General features: G+C 31.2%; 1 protein-coding gene across 1 annotated transcript in view; it reads right to left on the minus strand.

Annotated features, from left to right (window-relative positions):
* Positions 1–5,432: 5,432 nt before the first annotated feature.
* Positions 5,433–19,944, minus strand: part of Smp_130560 (putative cell adhesion molecule) — a gene marked incomplete at both ends in the record, with an annotated part of 56,459 nt that continues 41,947 nt past the window's right edge. Inside the window, 3 exons of the mRNA XM_018789957.1 lie at positions 5,433–5,472; positions 6,098–6,278; positions 11,712–12,029. Of these exons, the coding sequence (XP_018655348.1) occupies positions 5,433–5,472; positions 6,098–6,278; positions 11,712–12,029 (539 nt within the window). The remainder of the gene's footprint in view (positions 5,473–6,097; positions 6,279–11,711; positions 12,030–19,944) is intronic.

Below are 19,944 nucleotides of genomic sequence, written 5' to 3' on the forward strand. Positions count from 1 at the left end.
CAAATCAAATAGAATAAAATTGTTAACGTTGATATGATTCATATAGAATGTTAACTTGAATCTGTATTTATGTTAAGTGAAAATGTAAGATCTGTGATCAGAATAAATATGGGTCAGATGGGGTGAGAGAGATATGATAGTGCAATTACAATTCGATCAAGTGGAAGACTAAATTGTGTGAAAAATTAGTAATACGTAATAAGGAGGGATCAATGCGAAGTGAATGAATCATGTATAGGGGAGAATAATAATGATATTTAACCAATAATAATAATAATAATAATGATAATATTAATACAAAGATTTGCGAATAAAGATAAGAGAGACAATTACATTTGACTACGAAAGGTCGTAATTACATAGTCAAATTAGGTCATCCAATAGCTAAGATTACTATTGATTAATTGGCCAAGAGGGGAGCAGCAGTTGGAGATATTTCTTCTGTACCATAGCTCCCCATATTTATTCTGATCACATATCTTAAATTTTCACTTAACATATATACAGATTCAAGTTAACATTCTATATGAGTCATATCAACATTAACAATTTTATTCTATTTGGTTTGACAATCCTAAATTTACATGCTTTAAACGATGTACTTTGCCTTTAACCTGACCATTTATTCGGATTATTAATTTGGATATATCATTGTAGAACCTGAAGAGAATTTATCGAAAAGAATATTCTTCGTTCAAATAATAGTCTTTTGATATGATTGGGATCTATAAACGAATAAGAAATAGCTGATAAACTTTGCCTAAGTATTTCAATCGTTCTATTTAAGAGTAATTCACTAGCAAAATCATTCATCTTTCATTTCATACTTAATTTTTTGTCTTTAGAAATCTGGAACTATGTAGATTTTGGATTTATTTTGGTTCAAATTTTACAGAAAATTACTAAACTATCACGTCTTTTGTTTCAAGTAGCTTAGGTTTTTTAAGCAATTTATTCAGTTCAGCATTCTCAGTGAACTCAAATGATAAACTCAATATTTATTTAGAATTAAACATAAGTGAGAGATGTACGAGTGGATCAAACATATTCATTAATGTAACAATGAGTGCTGATTATTCATTACAAATTCTTTTACTATAATCAATGTCATCGTAGCACACATGCATGTATATTTATATATTTATATATGCTCCACAAACTGTATCACATTACTATTCTACCATCAAAGACGCCAAATCAGATACCCAAAGTTTTAGGTCTCATCAACACGAAACAAGTATAGATGAGTCACCGTTTAAATATTTATTAAATACTCAATAAACATGCAGATTTACATTGAGTATATTTACAGTCCGTTTTGCATTTTCTAGTTGTGATTTTATGTACTGACATGGTTATAGATCTAAACACTAACCTGATAAATTATTATCATATCAGTTTTCTAATATGTAGGTGTACTTCCGAAAACAGTGCTACTAGGGTACCTTGTCCGTAATTTCGCCTACAAGATATATATATATATATATTGTTTCTTTTTCAGCCCCGAACGGGTTGGTAGTCATTAATGAGATCTCATTGAATTTTATGTGTCGGAATTTTTTTAATTCTACTAGTTATATCTATGATTTCAGTGTTTGATCACTGGATCAGATGTATAAGCTATAATTCTTTCATTACTTTTCTGGTGACTGATAATATTTCATTTCTCATCAGGTTTATGGTACGGAAATTCTAACTTATTGTTCGTTAGGAAGTCTGACTCACATTTTATCCTAAAAGATTTGATTAATGGTTCCAGTGTATAGGTTTTAAATTTACCATAAGATTTTTTTAAAATGAACTGGAAGATCATTATCAATCACCATCACTTAGAATGAAAATTCAAGACGTTTATTGAAGGTTGATAGTTATCTATCTTGTTATTTATTGTAATACTCTATTCCACTTATGGGATCACTCATTCTCTTTAAATAAATTATTTTCAAAATAAACAACTAGAATAAGAATTATGTTTATCATTTTATCTTTATTATTATCTTATCAATAAGAAAAACACCGTATTGAATTTATAGGGATTGATTGATTTCATTTACATCAGGCAAACTGTTAGCATGAGTATACTTCTATCAGTGATATTATTTATTATTTGTTATTTCCCTGGTTTTCCTATCTCACACACAAGAGCGAATACAGACGAAAACAACAAATGTGGCAGCAGTCTCGGCATCAATAGGCCTCAACATACACAAAGGAAAATGCAAGATTCTCAAATACAACACTGAGAACGCTAACCCAATCACACTTGATGGTGAAACTCTGAAAGATGTAGAAACATTCACGTATCTGGGAATCATCATTGATGAACAAGCAGGATCTGATGCGGATGTAAAGGTGAGGATTGGCAAAGCAAGGACCACATTTCTACAATTGAAGAACATGTGGAACTCAAAACAACTGTCAAAGAATATCGAAGTCACAATCTTCAATACGAACATCAAAACAGTTCTACTGTACGGGGCTGAAATGTGGAGAACTACTACAACCATCTTCAAGAAAAGTATAAGTATTTATCAACAGTTGTCTACGCAAAATACTCAACATTCACTGGCCAGATACCATCAACAACAGCCTACTGTGAGAGAGGAAAAACCAGCTTCCAGTTGAGGAGGGAATTAGGAAACCATGTTGAAGGCGGATCGGACATGTATTAAGGAAATCATCAAACTGTATCACGAGGCAATCCCAAACTTGGAATCCTGGAGGGAAACGGAAAAGAGGAAGGCCAAAGAACACATTACGCCGGGAGATTGAAGGAGATATGAAAAAGATGAATGTTAACTGAAAAGAACTGGAAAGGATTGCCCAAGACAGGATTGTATGGAGGGTGCTGATGAGTGGCCTATACTCATCAACGGGGGGTAACATGTGTAAGTAAGTAAGTAATTTCACTGGTTTTACGTCTTCATTTTACTAGTTAGAAACTTCTTATTTAACACAAGACTATTTTTAATACAACAATTTTACTATTAAAATTATTTTGTTTAAAATATATATACTTAAGTGAATTTTGATTGTGTACAACACTATTATTGAATAATGTTGTTATATCTAGAGCTTTGATTCTTACTATGCCACGTACTACTAGACTACTTGAACGATAGGACCCGCAATGTCGCAAAGAGAAGACAAAGACTAGTAAGTAGGAAGTTTATTCCCAATATCAGTGTCAAAATATAGTACAGAAATCTCGTGTATTTATAGTTTTTTGACTGAGAGTAAATCATCATTTCAGACAGCCAATAGGCGAATAGGGGTCATTCTTATCCGTCCAATGGGGAAGCTACACGTCGACATTTTAGAATATTCCCCTAGCAGTGATTGGATGGAATGTCTGTGGCTCTTCCTGGGCTTCTTAAGGCTTCTTAGAGTCTACCGACGAGCCGTCCTTACAAATGTTAAACTATAGATATTTTGTCATTGAAGTAATCTAAATTACTATTGCTATTATTATCTCAAGACTTTTACATTAGCTTCAGTCAAATCAATAGGAAGTAGTTGTTTAATCTCTTTGACATTTATTATAAAATCTTATTTAGATAGTATACCCTTTCAAACTCTATTTCATCTTATGAGATTAGTTTGAACAAAAGAAAGTTTTTAATCATAAAAAAATAAACAATCAAAAGAAAAAAATAACAGATCTTATCGATTTTTTCGATTCAGTAATTATGTAGTAAGCAAATAAGATGAGAATGATAGAATGGGCAAACTTAAGAATTTTCAAGGTCATTTGAAAATTTCTATTCCCGCCTTATTCAAAATATATGTATATTATCAGAAGGGGGTTTTGTAGAGATTTTAGTAATTTTATATAGTTGAAATCATGAGTCAATTGAAGCTAGACCACCATGGAAAACCTGGAAGCACTGGTCAGCTGTTTCGTCCTATTGTAGAACTACTCAGCAGTGCGTATCCACGATCTCGCCTCATGAGATTTGAATCCAAGACCTTTCAGTCTCACGCACAAGAGCTAGACCTCTAGACCGATGAGCCGGCATCCAACAGTGTTAATGTTTAACTTCAATTCATGATTTCTACTATGAAATATATATGTACATATATTTATCAATAGTTTTAAGTTAGATTAACTAAGAAAGAATATAAGCCAATCTTGAGATAATCTGTTTTAAACATCTAAGTATTAATAAAAAAGGGAAACATTTTATAACTGCCAAGTATTTTTATAATTTTCAACGATTTGTCCTATATATTTAAACAGTACGTTCAATTAAGGAAATAGAAAACAATATCACTATGTAGAAATACTAATTTATCTATCAAGAATTTGAATCGTTTAGCATTGAATATTGTAGTAAATAATCCTGAGATGTCTCTAAATGAATCTCATATTTGTCCATTACAGTAACATATTCAGTTTTTATATGTTAGTGTGATTTGTACGGATGACGGAAAAAGCTATCCCTTATGAATATTGTTAAATGTTTTATAGTTTGGTGTTACATAAGCTTAACTCTTTATATAACTTAAAATCTTTAGATGTTAAGTCGAATATTCACTATTGTGTTTCAGTTTAAAATGTTGTCACAGACTGATAAATCGATAAAGTAACAATATCGATTTGTGCCAAACTACAAGGATACAAATGTCTGGTGTTATCTAGCTTCTTTACGTCGTTCAACTATTATAAGTTTACTATTGAAATTATCTTTTAGTTAAACAAATCACAAGAAATATAATACCAGAAAACTGTTATTCGCATTCTATCTAGTTCATGAGTCGTTACTTGTCTCATGTGCTTTAATAGACTAGAACATCAACTGCCTCTGATGATCATTAATATTGATGGGTTCAGTTTTGCCATTCATAATCTAAATCTATGCCTATAATAAACATCATTTGCATGAAGTTATGTAACACAATTATTAAATACCGAATTCGATAATGATAAAAAATCCCTTTATGACACAACCATAAAAGAACTGTGTTCTTTCAAATTTTTTTTTATATTTCTTTTTCGATTTATCCAACAATTGTCACACAATAAGCAATAGTGTGGCAATACAGAAAATCTATATAAGAGTTGTTACAGTATTCATTTATGGTAAGCTGATGCATTCCTGAATTATCACTAGTCTGTAAGCTTATTCTTCACAGATGGTTAACACTTTATATGTTAATTAAAACAATATTAACCTATAACTTCAACTTTCACCTTATTGGATACTAAATTTCTTTGTTAGAGAGAGATGATGTATGAAAAACATTTTGTCAATAAAATTTCCTACTACATGAAAAACTAGCAGGAGTTTGGCTTATAATTATCTTTATACAAAAAATGGGTGTTCACATACTTAAAATTTACCCAACAGTATATTGAAAGACATTTGTTTCAGTTTAATAGAGTTATTTCATAATAAGGTGGATTAAAATTAAGTATGAAGGTCAGTGGTTTATTCCTCCCTCAGTGAAGGATCTACAAATACACTAATCCTACAAACGAAATTAGCTTTAAAATAAATCTTTATTTAGATTTATCTAAGTGTATGTTATTTTGCACTGCAGTCTATTGGTCTTACCGAAAATAAATTAGATGAGTTAATTTGTTATTTGTTTTTCTGAAGTCTATCCATTATTTGCCTTTACAATAATGAATACCCATTTAGTAACTAGTGGTCATTTAGCAAAGATTGGTATAAATTATTACTGATCAGTACTCATTCACTAATATAACTATACTTTGTAATTCTATGTTATATTTCATACAGAAAAGCTTCATGAAAGGTAACTACATCGGATCCTGTCCATTCATTGTCATCTTTGACGAAATATCAAGTTCATGGAATTTTAAAAGACTTACTTGCTTATTTCAGATCATAAAAGTTAATACATGAATTCGTTAAACATACAATTAATTAACTCACCTTGACCTTTAGTTTTAATTGGTCCTAATTCAAGTGCAGGACTCATTCCTTCTGATCCAACAGCCATTATTCTAATACGATATGTAGTACGTGATAAAAGGCCGTGAATAATATATTCATAAATTTGTTGCATAGGATATAAATAATTAATAGTTATTTTTTTTTGTTCCCAATCTGTAAATGGAAATGCTGACCATTGAACTAAATAATGCAAAACTTTAGATGGATTTTCAGTTCTTGTCAAAGTATTACTTAATCGACTTAAATATTGTGATACGTTAATATGGTCTAAAACTCCATGTGGTGCCAACCAACGAATACGTATACTGAATGAATCCAAAATGCTTAGTTCATGTAGAATGGGTGGTCCAGGAACTGGATGGAATTAAAAATGAAATATGATAATTTGAAGAGTATAAATTAGTAATTTCTGATTTTAAAAAACTACTTCCTAAATAATAATCTTATCTCCTAGAAAATGAATGATATACTAGGGTACTATGTGAACTGATTCCGAAGAAATCATTACATCATCAACTTGAAAAACATAATTGTACCATTACGGTTTAACGAATGTCATCTATATTACATCTGTCCCTAATTAAAGTAAGAGTTTGATAAACATTGATGTGAAACAGAGAGTTATTTCACGTTTGAGGTAGCTAAATTCTTCATCGGTAAGCAGAATCAGTTAACAGCCAGCAGTGGAATTCAGAATACAATTTTCAACTCATTTAAAACTCATCAGCTGAATAAACATACACCACGGTGTTGGTGTTGAATCGATTGGTGTGAACGATAAGGAGTAAAAGTAACTAATAATACCAGAAGTGTAATTAGAAACAAATTAATGAAAAATAACAATAAAAAACTGAGTATTTAGTGAGGAATGGACAACGAATGTCACCGAGTCACTGGTACCGATTTTGAACCATGTAATTAGGAATCTCCAACCATCGGTTATGATGAACTTGTCAACCACAACCGTAAACTCTACACTAAGTGACAATACTTGAATCAGCAGTCAACAACTTCGTGAACTAATATCATGTGTTGGTTTTGGACCTTATGACATTTGGCAATATACTTTTTGCGATCCATCATAGCATGTACCTTTACTTTCTGGAGTCTTATGGATAGCATATATCTCCACCATGTGGATTAAAGAGGTATTAGAACTTTGTCACCCAGTTTAATGGGTTTGAACTGGTAAATCAAAACACGGTGTACTTCCATAATGCACCATCTTTTTTTGTAATGCATTTTGATTTTCTTGGACAGCTGACAACTTTCATGGATAACTGTGTCGTCTATAAAGTTCACAATGATTATTTGTACTGAGAATTTTTTCCGTAACTAAATAAAGCGAGTTTTATCCTAATTTTACTGACTGTTCTCTGAGAGACACTCACTTAAAGTGAGTCAGCTGATTGATTAGCGTGAACAAGACATCTTTTAAATGGTTAATGACTAATACAATAGCTAAGTTCTAGTTATATCAACAACTTTTTTTCAGATGGTTTGTCTGATTTTCACCGACAGTAATTTCTTTTAGAATATGACGTTTATTATGTGAGAAAGGATTCCAAAGAAAAAGTTTAAAGAACAAAGCTATACTAAACAACATACCAAGTGAAGCATTAGTCTAAGGCATCTCAATTTTTCTCACTGTTAAATAGTAGTAGACTTAACTAAAATATTAGAAAGAGTTTTTAGTAGTTATATCTTCCAAGACCCTTATCCATATGTACACACGGCTATTATGACCCATAGTAAAAGGGTGGATTCAGGTTATAACGAAGTAGGTTGAATAATTTTTTCGATACTGTAATTTTGTTTCTAACCGCAAGAGCTACAGAAAGAAAGATACTTGATATTGAGCGGTTACAATGAAATCAATTTGAATTATATCCTTAATAAATTCTTTATTTTATCCTTTAATATGAAAACACTTTTTTAATAGTTCAACCGAACTTAACTACTGAATTAAAACATTTTGTCCCAAATAGATATTAGAAACCAATCATATTAAAAGTATTCTATACTTATGGAAAAAAAACATATTCAATGTCTTTGTGAAATAATCTCACATTTTCACTGCGTAGGTTATCAAATCTAAGTTTATACGGAGTAGCCATATCTAAATTGTAAGACACACATTTTGGAAATGAACTTGGTTTATTTATTAAGAGTTATTTTAACGAATCAGTGAAAAGGTTAAATGGAATTTGTTTATGTTAACATTTCATTTTCAATGAAATATTGTACCTGCATTAAGCGTAATTATTATTTATTGTTTTTTCTCCCCATCACCTCTAACATTGTTTTGTAGTATTATAATATATTGAGTAACCTGAGGATGACCTTCACTGTTACTATCATTGAAGAATGTGGAATGTGAATGATACATAATTGTAATCAGATGCTTATTAAATACATTCATCTACAATTTATTTTTATTATTTGGATTAACACTAAAGGTCACTCTAAGGGAGGCATTCTATTTATTGCTATTTCATCTATCTTGTGAAAACGTTTCACCTATTTGTTTATGTAATCAAAAGTAAGTTTGTAAACGAAAATAGAAAAGTGTAGATGTATAAACTGATGATTAAATAACCAGTCGCCCATATATACATATATATATATATATATATATCATGCTTAAAAATCTTCCATGTGAATATGAAATAATAATCAGGGAACAAGCAAACAGAAAAAAATGTAGTGTGTGTACAGAAGCTCTTAGTAATTGAATCAACATAATTATATATTTCTTTTTTTATTCGTATCCCATAGTTCAATTCCGAATCCACTGTTGATGAATCGAATCAACTTCTTTTTGCCTCTATGAATGCTATGAATTGATTGTTTGGCAAATGTTTATGGTTTATAATGTTATTGAACCATGTAAATTGTTCGTTAAAATTTTTTAAAATTGTGTTATTCACATCTTAAAGGGGTTTGGGGGAGATTTTAGTAATATTATATAGTTGAAATCATGAGTCAATTGAAGCTAGACGACCATAGAAAACCTGGAAGCACTGGACTGCTTCAATTAACTGATGATTTCAACTATATAAAATTACTAAAATCTCCACAAAATCCCCTTCTGATAATGATCATATACTCACCAGTGACTGGCTCCATGAGATATTTCCTGGAGTTCTAGTGAGAACCAGTAACCAGTGGAGTTCAACCAGGTCTTTTGGGAGATTTCAACTCACTAAAGACATTGGTGAATGGTTGCTCAACTTCGTGGATTGGTTGAAGTTAGACAATAACATCGTTGGATACCGGCTCAGTGGTCTAGAGGTTAGGCGCTCGCGCGTGAGACTGATAAGTCCTGGATTTGAATCTCTTGAGGCAGAATCGTGGATTCGCTCTGCTGAGGAGTCCCACAATAGAACGAAACGGCTGGCCAGTGCTTCCAGGTTTTCCATGGTGGTCTAGCTTCAACTGACTCATGAATTCAACTTTCTTCACATCCATTGATAAATTTTAATCAATGTTATCGATCATACTATCATTTATTGTATTATTTCAAGATGACCTATTTTAATAATCATACTCAAAATGTAACTTGATTTGATCATTATACAGTGAATAGTTTTCATTTGTTGAAAATAAACATAGTTTATAGACAGAGTTTAGTTGTTTTTTAAAGTTATAAATATCGCTCCTAATGAGGAGGATACTCTTCTATTTGGTATTCTCCTTATGCAATCTCTTTATTACCTTATGTGAAATTAAATCTACCAAAAGTGATGGTCTGTTAAAATACTCTCTGTTAGTTCAATAACTTCATGTGAAAATTTAAGGTTTTGTTTTTTGAGAGTTATATGTTTAGACAAACTTATTTTAAACAGTAATGTTGTTATTAGATTGTTATTAACAGTATTGTCCACATCAAAAGCCAATGGATAATTCAATAAGCTGCTCAGTCCTAATTTGTAGACATTGATCCTTGCTTTGCAGTTTTAGCTATAGTTTCCAGCTGATTGTTTCCAACTATGATGAAACTCCTGTCCTGGATACTACTGTAAGACTTAATGTAACCGATATCACTCACATCCTTTAATATTCTGTAACCGTCATAACCCAATAGACTAGTCATCTCCAGCAGCTTCAACAGATAGTTATCTGACTGTGGGGCTTTGTATTTTGTATTTGAATCATTGAGAGAGAATCATTTTTCACAAGACTGCTAATATACCTTGTTGATAAGTTGGAGCCAAGTAGAGAATTAGATCCACGCTTTTATATCGTTTATCAACTAAATATCTCATAGTTGACACACACCAAAACTAGCAACCATATTAGAAAGTAACACGATTAATTTTTTTGTTTCTTGAATGTCGAATAATACAAAAAAGCAAATAGTCCGCATAATTCTCGATGCTGACTACTTTGACTACTAAACACCAGTCATTGATTAGGTTTGGCACAACGGTTAAATCAGTTGATTTTTTGATTGAAAGCCAAGTAATCAATGGAACAAGACTATGACTTGTTAAATAGTAAAAAGATGTCCATTATTTTCACAAATAATAGACAATATGTCATGTGATTTCGAAATCCTCAGATAGCATAAATGATTATGTTTATTAGTGATACTATAGTTGTACATCTGACTTACATTTTGTTAATCCCCTGTCATTGTAGACTTAGACTAAATTTTGGATTTGCTTAAGGAATTTTGTGACCATAAAATTAAAATAATTGAGTAAATCATTTTTATTGTTAGTTAATTAAAAGCATAACATTTAATTACTTGTGTTAGTACTTCAAATACATCCAAAGTATGTTCATTCACTAAACTGAGACAAAACAATAAACTAAACTGGACATTAAAGATTTGCAGTAAGTTCTTTAAGTCCTAAATAAAAGTGAGACTGAAAGCTTTAATGTTTATCGTGTATTTAAAATTTAACTTATTGACATAGCTCAATCATTGAATATGTCTTGGCAGGAACTCGATCCCTCCGTAAGTCAAGTAAAGTTTCAAGAACAATTTGTCCAACTCTGAAAATTTTCATTTCTAGGGATTTGTATTGTGTAAAGCAAACGTTGGTCGTATGATATTAAAACAAAAGGAAGGATCCACGTAAATCCAGCTGATATGTCTTAAATGTGGCAAAACGTGCATCCTTGATTTCACTTCTAGCCACATCCACCATCCATTTTTATAAAAAATAATGAGGCCATCTGAACAGCATACACATATGCGAAACAGACTTATCGATTTCAGTTCTATAAACCGATGAGAAGTTTCAAACGGTCAATACAAATCAATCAGAAACAAACGTTTGTTTAGATTGGTTGCACATTCAAAAACAGCCAAGTGTTTCCATTTTCCTTAAAATAACAGTTATTTTATAAAAATCGTATCTACAAACAAAACCCGAACAATATATTTAAGATTAGTCGATTAGTCTTACTGAGATAATATTGTGGTGTATGCTACTGGTGTCGACAGATATAAGTAGTATGTGACATAAATAGAAAGTGAAAACCCTGCAGCATAAGGCTAAGAAGATCAAACTGAAGAGAAAACAGAAACGGAATTAGAAAGGAATCGTGAATCGGAAGAATGATACTGAATGTGAAAGACAAATGATGGAATTTGCAAATGAAGTATTCAGTGTATGATTCTCATACATTACCAAGATACTCTGTAGTTATCTACCAAAATACATTGGTTGTCTATCACCTGCATTTTTGTTCATTACAATTCGACTTACAAGAAATGTTCTACAAACTGTTTCACTACCTTAAATTGAAGTTCACAGATAATTTAACACTTACCATTACTATCAGTTTGCACCATAATTTCTGCTGCAGTCCCTGTGCCATATTTTGTACGAGCAGCTAAAGAAATATGATAAGTTGAATTTGGAATTAAATTTTCCATTAAATATTCAGTTAGATCAGCTGACAACTTGACCTCCATCGGTTGTTGTTGTTGTTGTTTACTTTTATCGAAATTCATATCAACTGCTAAACGATACTTCAATAAATAATCTTGTAAACTAATCTTTCCAGGTAAATTAGGTGCTATCCAATTAAGATGTATTTCTTTTGGATTAAAGCTTAAACCAATAAATTCACGAGGTTGTGAAGGTACTAATTTAGAATTCATTTAAAGCAATAGTTGGAAAAAAGAAAACAATAAACATGTTAACAAATAACAAATACAATAATAATATTTATTATAAATACTTGGTGTTATTATTATGTTTAGAAACATTAGTAACCCATTGGATTGAATAGATTTGTAAATTCTAGAAGGTAGTTTGTACACGTGATCGTTTTTCAATAAACTATTGTTGTTTCTGATTAATTCCAAAAACATTTCAATGATTTGATGGTGATTTCACATTTTCCAATCGGTTCATATGATATGAAATGATCTGTCACAACTTAAGTTTAATTATAAAAAATTCATTTATGGAATGTATGGATGTTAATTCGGTCCTCAAATGCCCTGGTACGACCGAGAGTGGGGAGAGTCTGCTCTCCCTCTCGAAATGCTCTCACATGGCCACGCGTATATAGCCTCTGACAGGGAAGTCCTACTCACTGCCTTCTCGTGGTGGGGGTGTTGTTTACGAAATTGAGAGGACGAAAAGCGAATGTCCAGCGCTTTAACCAGGTTGATGGACACGGAAAGGAAAAATAAATGACCAATTGATTATGATTCAAAAGGTTTGATAGTGGAAATTTAGTGGTGTAATACAAATTTTCCTTGGATTACATCGATTTCAGTCGTCTTTAAAGTATTACATGCGTATCGTAGGAAAAAACGAATGATCAATATAGAGGTTAGAGATGGAGTATTAAGACGAAATTGTGAATCAATGATTGAGTGGGCTGGGACTTGTTTTACATGTGCTTAACTCAAAATACAGTATTGTTTAGAGTCGGAATAGGTTAGGAAATAAGCAGAGAAAGCATAACCAAAATGTCACTTCAGTTCATAAAATCATTGGCCGTTGGACTAAGCTGTTTCAATAGATAGAGATTGGCCCGGAGATCCCCACAGTGATTGAAGTCAGTTATTTGAAGAGTTGGATGACATGTCTTAAAATCACTGGAAGTGATACAAAACGTCTCAACTCATAATCTCATTCTGGATATTTAGTTCTACTATTCCTCCGTACTTACCAGTTTTTCATTCCTTCTCAGTTTTCAATCTTTCCAACTGCCTCTGATACTACTATTATTCTGACTGATTTTTTAATAAACTTTGAAATTTTATCTCGTTATGCCTATATGGTGTAAGAAATCAGGTAGATGCACATTTGTGTTAATGACTTTGTTGTTCATCATATAGTGACTTTTTTGTTTCAGCCATTTATTCTGTAAAGATAACTCTAGAATTCATGTATAACAGGGCTATGAAAAAGCATATCAATTCATGAAAGGGTTAGAATGATGTCAGTCATAAGAATAGTTCATGAAATATCTTATCATTGGTTAAAACGGTTCAAAATATTTTTTTCAATAATGGGTAAGATTACTCACAGTTTTAGAATAAAAGGAGAGAAAAACCTTTTCAAAGTTCCATCTATATATATGATTACAATAAGAAATAGTTTAAAATCCTTATTTTGGAGTACTTATTGTACCATGAAACTGATGATAACTAAAGCTTTTATTCAAGTCCAATGACCGAAATATTGTGAGAAATTACTTCGCGGAATTCTTAAACTATGACAATTAGGTTTATTCACTATTAGAAAGGTCACATTAAGAGTTGGATGACTTAATCTATTCGATAAAAGTGTATGCAATAAAATAATTTAATCAAAATCAAACTCAAATTTGGTTAAAATGGTTATTTAATGCCGGTGTTTTGCCAAATTTTAACAAAGCAAGAACGATAGTATTTGCAGAATACAATGAATTTATCGTTGTTCTTTGCTTTCTTTTCAACTACATACAATTTAATACGCCTAATGCTTGTCGATTATTAACACAATATTAAAACGAAATTAATACCAGCCAAACATTAACAGTGGTGGATGTCGGCCCAGTGGTTCAGATTTTAAGGATTCACGCGCGTGACCATAGGTCCTGGGTTCGATCTTTTGGTGCAGGATTGTGGTTGCCCACTGCTGAGAAGTCCTATACTAGCACGAGACGTCCGTGCAGTGTTTTCAGGTTTGTACTGGTGATCTAGCTGAGTTTGTGATTTGAACTGTAAAGTGGTATTATCGATCAGTGATGAATGAGTTGTGTGTAGTGTGAAAGTAATTGAGAGTCAAAGTTATTAAAAAGAGAGTCTTTGTATAATTGCTTAGGGTGATAGTTCTAAGGTGTTAAGATAACTTTAATGGTTAGTGAGACAAAACGGAAAACTGGACATGTGAAGACAACTCACGAAATGATGATCACAATCAGTTGAGAAAAGTTAAAATGCTACCATGACAACAGAAAGTTAACTACTGACTCTTTTTGAATACAAAGATCAAGTTCAAGTCCTCTAATTGTTGTGACTCCTGATGATTTTAATGTAAATCGATTATGCAGTTGTAAGTAATATATGACGGATATTTATGCATTTATTCTGAAGTTCTGGGTAGTTTCATGCATAGTGAAATCAATCTCATAGTAGTGATGTGTTTTCTGAAGCTACTTTTAGTCTTTGATTAATTCTATTCTTTCTCTGGTCATTTATAAGTGACAATGAAATAAAAACGTCTTAATTTTGGAATTTGTATTCCTTCGTCTTATTTCGGCATTCGGTACTATGTTTATCTATTGTTGATTGGGAACATCCATCCTCTCATAGGCTATTACTTATTACAGTGTGCTCCTCATCAAGCCTTTTAGATGAACATAACTTTCTGATTGTGAAAAAGCTTTTTCACCATCTCATAGTCATAGCCAAAAGTTGGTAAAGCTTGAAAATTGCGAACTCCAGGTCTCCTCTCGATGTACATACCTTTGACAGGTTCCATTATCTCTTCTAGAAATACATAAATCGAAGAAATAGGAAAGCCTTTTCTTTCCATTGTGAATTTAATATTGGGATGAACTTTACTGAAAAATCTAAGTATTTTATTTGCATGATTTATGGCGTAACACAAAACTAACGTGTCATTGACACATTTTACATAAACTACAATGCTTTATCAGATTAACACTGCATATATCTCAGTTTAAATATTATTCGTGTACAATCGACATGAAACATGCTTGAATTGTAACTTGTAAAGCAAATAATTTCTTCCAAGGATATCATCAACAAATTCTACTCCATACGGCTCTTTCTATAGTATAACAGTAATAATTAATGTTTATAACTTGATATGTTAGCAACTTTAAAAAATCTAACAGTAATCATAGTTTATCTTCAGAGTATACCATAATAAATCAGGTTATTGCAAGACATTTTATTAGACGAGTATTCTACTTTATTACCATTTTGAAATTATCCAAAAAATAGGATTACGCTAAATGAGTGGAAACAACTGCAGTAATAAAAAAAGTACTAAAATATCAATCGAATAGAATTTCTAGCACTTGTTTGATGGAACTGGAAATAACCTCTTGAATATTAAATGAGATCTCAAAGAAATAACTATAGGCTTATCAACAACAATATTGTCTGTATAATATATATTCACATTCATAGTTTTCATATGTAAGATGAAAATTAAACTGTGATTGAACTACTACTGTTTACTATGAGAAAGTAAAAGAAAATAAAAATAACCAAAGAAGAAAACGGTGTAGTGAAAATAGATATAAAATTGTTATACTGGAAAGAAACAAAAATGTAGGAAATTATTCTTTTAAAAAAAGCAACAACAACAATACCAACATATGTGGTTTGAAATGAAACGATGGTCAGTATAGAATGTGAAGTATGATAACAAAATTAAAAATAATGGTTATAATGACGATAGGAAATTTCAGTTTATCCAAGAAGAATGAAACAAAAATCATAATATTATAAGCAAAGATGGATAGTGGCTAACATCAATGGGAAGATTCAAACAAACAATACCAAGTGAATTTAAAAATCATAATATACTTTAAGTTGTTTGATAAAGTCAAGCACTTGTCACAGAAAAACAATCACCTAATATTCTGATGTTGATGATGATAATAATTATAATAATTAGGTATGCATTCTGATTACTCGATATCTTTGAAACTACTATGTGAGACTATTTCCAAGCAGAAAATTGATCATTCAATTGTCTCTTCCTTATGGATGATTAAGACTTGTCTCTTATGCTTCAAAGTTTTTACCAGTTTAAGTGACATAGCATCTAGTGCATTGTGCATCGATGATAACTGATTAAAGGACAGATTGAAAATAATGGGATCTATATATTTAGTCTTACGGTAAGTTGATCTGTGAGTGAATTACTCAGTAGCGATATGTCTGTTTGTGATACAAAGTGATACGGATTCGAATTACATGGAGTATATTAAATCCCGCTTCATTTAAAAGAAATCTTGTTGATGAATGTCAATCTAATTTTAAGGCTGAACGGAACATTGGAATTATTTAGATTCCAATCGCTAAAATTATTTCAAAGATAATTTTCTCAAATAAAGAATATTTTATTAATCACTTAATTAGTTAAATACTTAATATAATAGTTGAGTTCATGAGTCGATTGAAGCTAGACCACCATGGAAGACCTGGAAGCACTGGATGGACGTTTCTTCTTAGTATGGGACTTCTCAGTAGAACACATTAGCAACCCCTCTCATGAGATCTGAACCCAAGACCTTCGGTCCCGTGCGTGAACGCCCAACCTCCATAACACTGTACCTCTCTAACTTCAACCAATCCACAATATTGCGTGACCGTCCACCATTGTGTTCAGTGAGTTACTATCTCACAACAGACTCGGTTGAACTCCACTGGTCACTGCTTCTCACCAGAACTCCAGAAAATCCATCTTTAAGTTAGTCACTAGTGTGCACAGAGTCGTGAAGATTTTCGGGTTTTGGTTGAGACAAGTGTTTCAGTCCAGTGTTTCCAGGTTTTCAATAGTGGTCTAGCTTTAATTGACTCATGAATTCAACCATAAAATTACCATCCAATTTTGTTAAACTGCCCTTAGTTTCTTCAAAATTTTCTTTTCTCTCATGTACCGTAAATTTAGTGCAGAATAAATTTTCAAAGATTGGGACCAGTATCGAAACTATTTATGTATTAATTAAACATTATAAGAAATAGTTATGTAAATCCATCTATACTGATTGGATTTTGTCAAGCGTTCATCTTCATTTAGAGGAACTACAGATTTCACTTACGTCATATAATAACCTTATATCTAACAACGCTATTAAATAATATCTGCTAATACACTGCTTAGAAATCTCAATATGATATACATTCTATTCGATTCATTAACAATATGAAATCAGTTTCCTTTTATCAAATCTAATTAGTTGATAATCAGTTAATGGAATCCATACAGATCAACGCCTAATTGTATATAAAGTAATAATACTGTAAAACTCGTAAAATATGGACTCTTATATTACATACTCGATTAGAAAACTTCAAAATGAACACAATGTCAAACAGACAAAGAAAATAAGAATATTTTTCTCTTTTTCTTCTAATTCATCAGTAATTAAATTTAGAGGGTAAAGTGAATAGTGATCAAATACCATAGACAAATTTCATCTATCTCTAAGTGATGATTATATAATTCGCTATTCTATTCCATCAGGTTCTTTCTATGGGTTAAATATAAATTTATTGAATTAAGGCTGGTAAATGAAAAGTAAATATACAAAACAAACTATTAGAAAAATATTTATGATAAAATGATTATCGAAAAAAGAAAAAAACCACAGAACTTAATTGTTATTTTTTTCTTGGAAACTCATTTCGTGACTGAGTAACTATGGTGAAATGATCAACTTTTTGTAAATCAAATAAAAGAAATGGAGTGAAAAAACAAACAAACAAACTCGACAGAAAATGTTTGTCTTATTTTGTTTTTTTTTTAGGTTTTTAACTGGTATTCTTACTTCCCCCCTCTTTTCACGGAGATAAATTGTTTGTTTAAAACTAGGAAAAAGTCGAATTAATTTACTTAGTTTAGTTTTTGTACCAGAAACTTGATTTTTATAAGGTAAAAAGAAAATAGAAATAAAAACATGGGAATGAATGATTTTTTCATTAATTCTTATATGCTAGTGATGAGAAGCTTTTATGGACAAAGAAAATCTTTATTGTTATCATGATCAAAGAGGACTTGATTTGTTTTTGGGTGTGATAAGATCATAGATACTCACTGCTGATAAGTCTTTAACTAAGTTACGATAGCCGTTTATAAATTGATGGTTTCAGTAAATCATGAACTGAAATCATTCCTTGATGAAAACATTCTCAATATTGAACTAATCACCTGAATTAACCAAATATTCATTGGTTTTCTGTTCACTATTGATTGATTAAACTCTAGGGAAACTATCGAATTTATGATAAGACCTCTTCAGCCATGTCAGGATTGAGTCACAATCTTATAAATGACATCTGATAATTTCGTACTATATCAGAAATAAATTTAAGTTTGTAAGCGTGAAAATCAAGATCTTGACTGAATACTCATACGATCATCTCAAGATATTAAAATAATGTATGGTAATCAATAATTCATAAACTGATGTTTGTACACGAGGTAATAACGCTCGAAATTGAAGTCATCTTTCCAACTACTCATATAAATATTCTATAAATTCATCTGACACTTATCATATTGGGTTATCAATATTTTATTCAATAACAGTTAATAAATGTTTATCCTATTGAGTATGGATTAAATTAGATTGTTTGATGACTAGTTGAAGATATACTTTTCTTTGCGAACAATACAGATATTGACTAACAGCGATGACTACTGGTTTTCTAGTTACACATTACTACCAGAATTATATTAGGTCTTCAGTTAAATGATTCATAAATAAAGAGAAAATGGTAATTTTCATATGCATCAACTAAGAATCCATAGATTTAATGTTGAATAGATGAAAATGAAAATTCTACTTTTAAAAGAACATTATGATATTGTTCTTGAGGGTAACGAATTTCAACAAAGATATCAGAAATTATCTTTCATTACGACAACAAAAACAGTTTCTCAAGGACAATTCAGTTAATATTAACTGATTGCTTACCAAATTCATCATAGAAAGATGACAACTCTTATCGTTTTTTGAATTCATTAGTGTTATGGATTGATAGTATACAATTTTAAAAAAATATTCTATCTAGAACTCACACTTTCTAGTTACTTTGATAATTTTTTTCAGTAAGCATAACTTCTAATTTTAGAGAATGTTCTATCAGTAGTCTAGTCATTCGAAGTAAATGATTAACATATGAACTAATTCTTTTGAGATCAAATAAGTGTACTATGGAAATTAAACTTAATTTCAGGCTTCAAAAATCAATTCTATAGGGAATTTTCAGTCGAGACTATAATTTATGAACGAGCCAATCTGAAGCGTTCGAGGGATTTCAAGGTCACAGTGCCGATTCTAGTACCTGATACTCACGTACAATCGGTTCACAGATTTTAGAGAAGACGTTACAATTAAGCGTCTACAATAAATGGGGCTACTAAGAAATTCCTTTATTTGTAATTTAGGTAATCAAATAACTTATAGACACTGTGTAGACAATCGTTATGATGTGTTTTGACGTAATATATGCTGGATGAAAAAGTGTGCTAGAATAAGAAAGTTTTACACTCGGTCCAAAATGAGATTAAGGCAACTTATAATAATTGCTGCGAACTGTGTAATAAAAGCATCAGTAGCATCGGCTGCAATATTCGCAGATGTTACTGAAGCTTCGGCTATTCAGTGATATGAGTATTGTAGAGATATATGAGTAATAAAAATGACAAGCCAGAAAGCACACAAACAATATTAAAGCTATGTGCTGGAGGTTTTGAAGAATATTTGAGACCTGTTCATGACTCCAGAGGTGGACTATTATGGAGCCAACTTTCACTATGCGACACCATAGTAACCATTCGATTTTCAAAAA

Source organism: Schistosoma mansoni, chromosome W (genome assembly GCF_000237925.1).
Source record: "Schistosoma mansoni strain Puerto Rico chromosome W, complete genome".
Classification (NCBI taxonomy): Eukaryota; Metazoa; Platyhelminthes; class Trematoda; order Strigeidida; family Schistosomatidae; genus Schistosoma; species Schistosoma mansoni.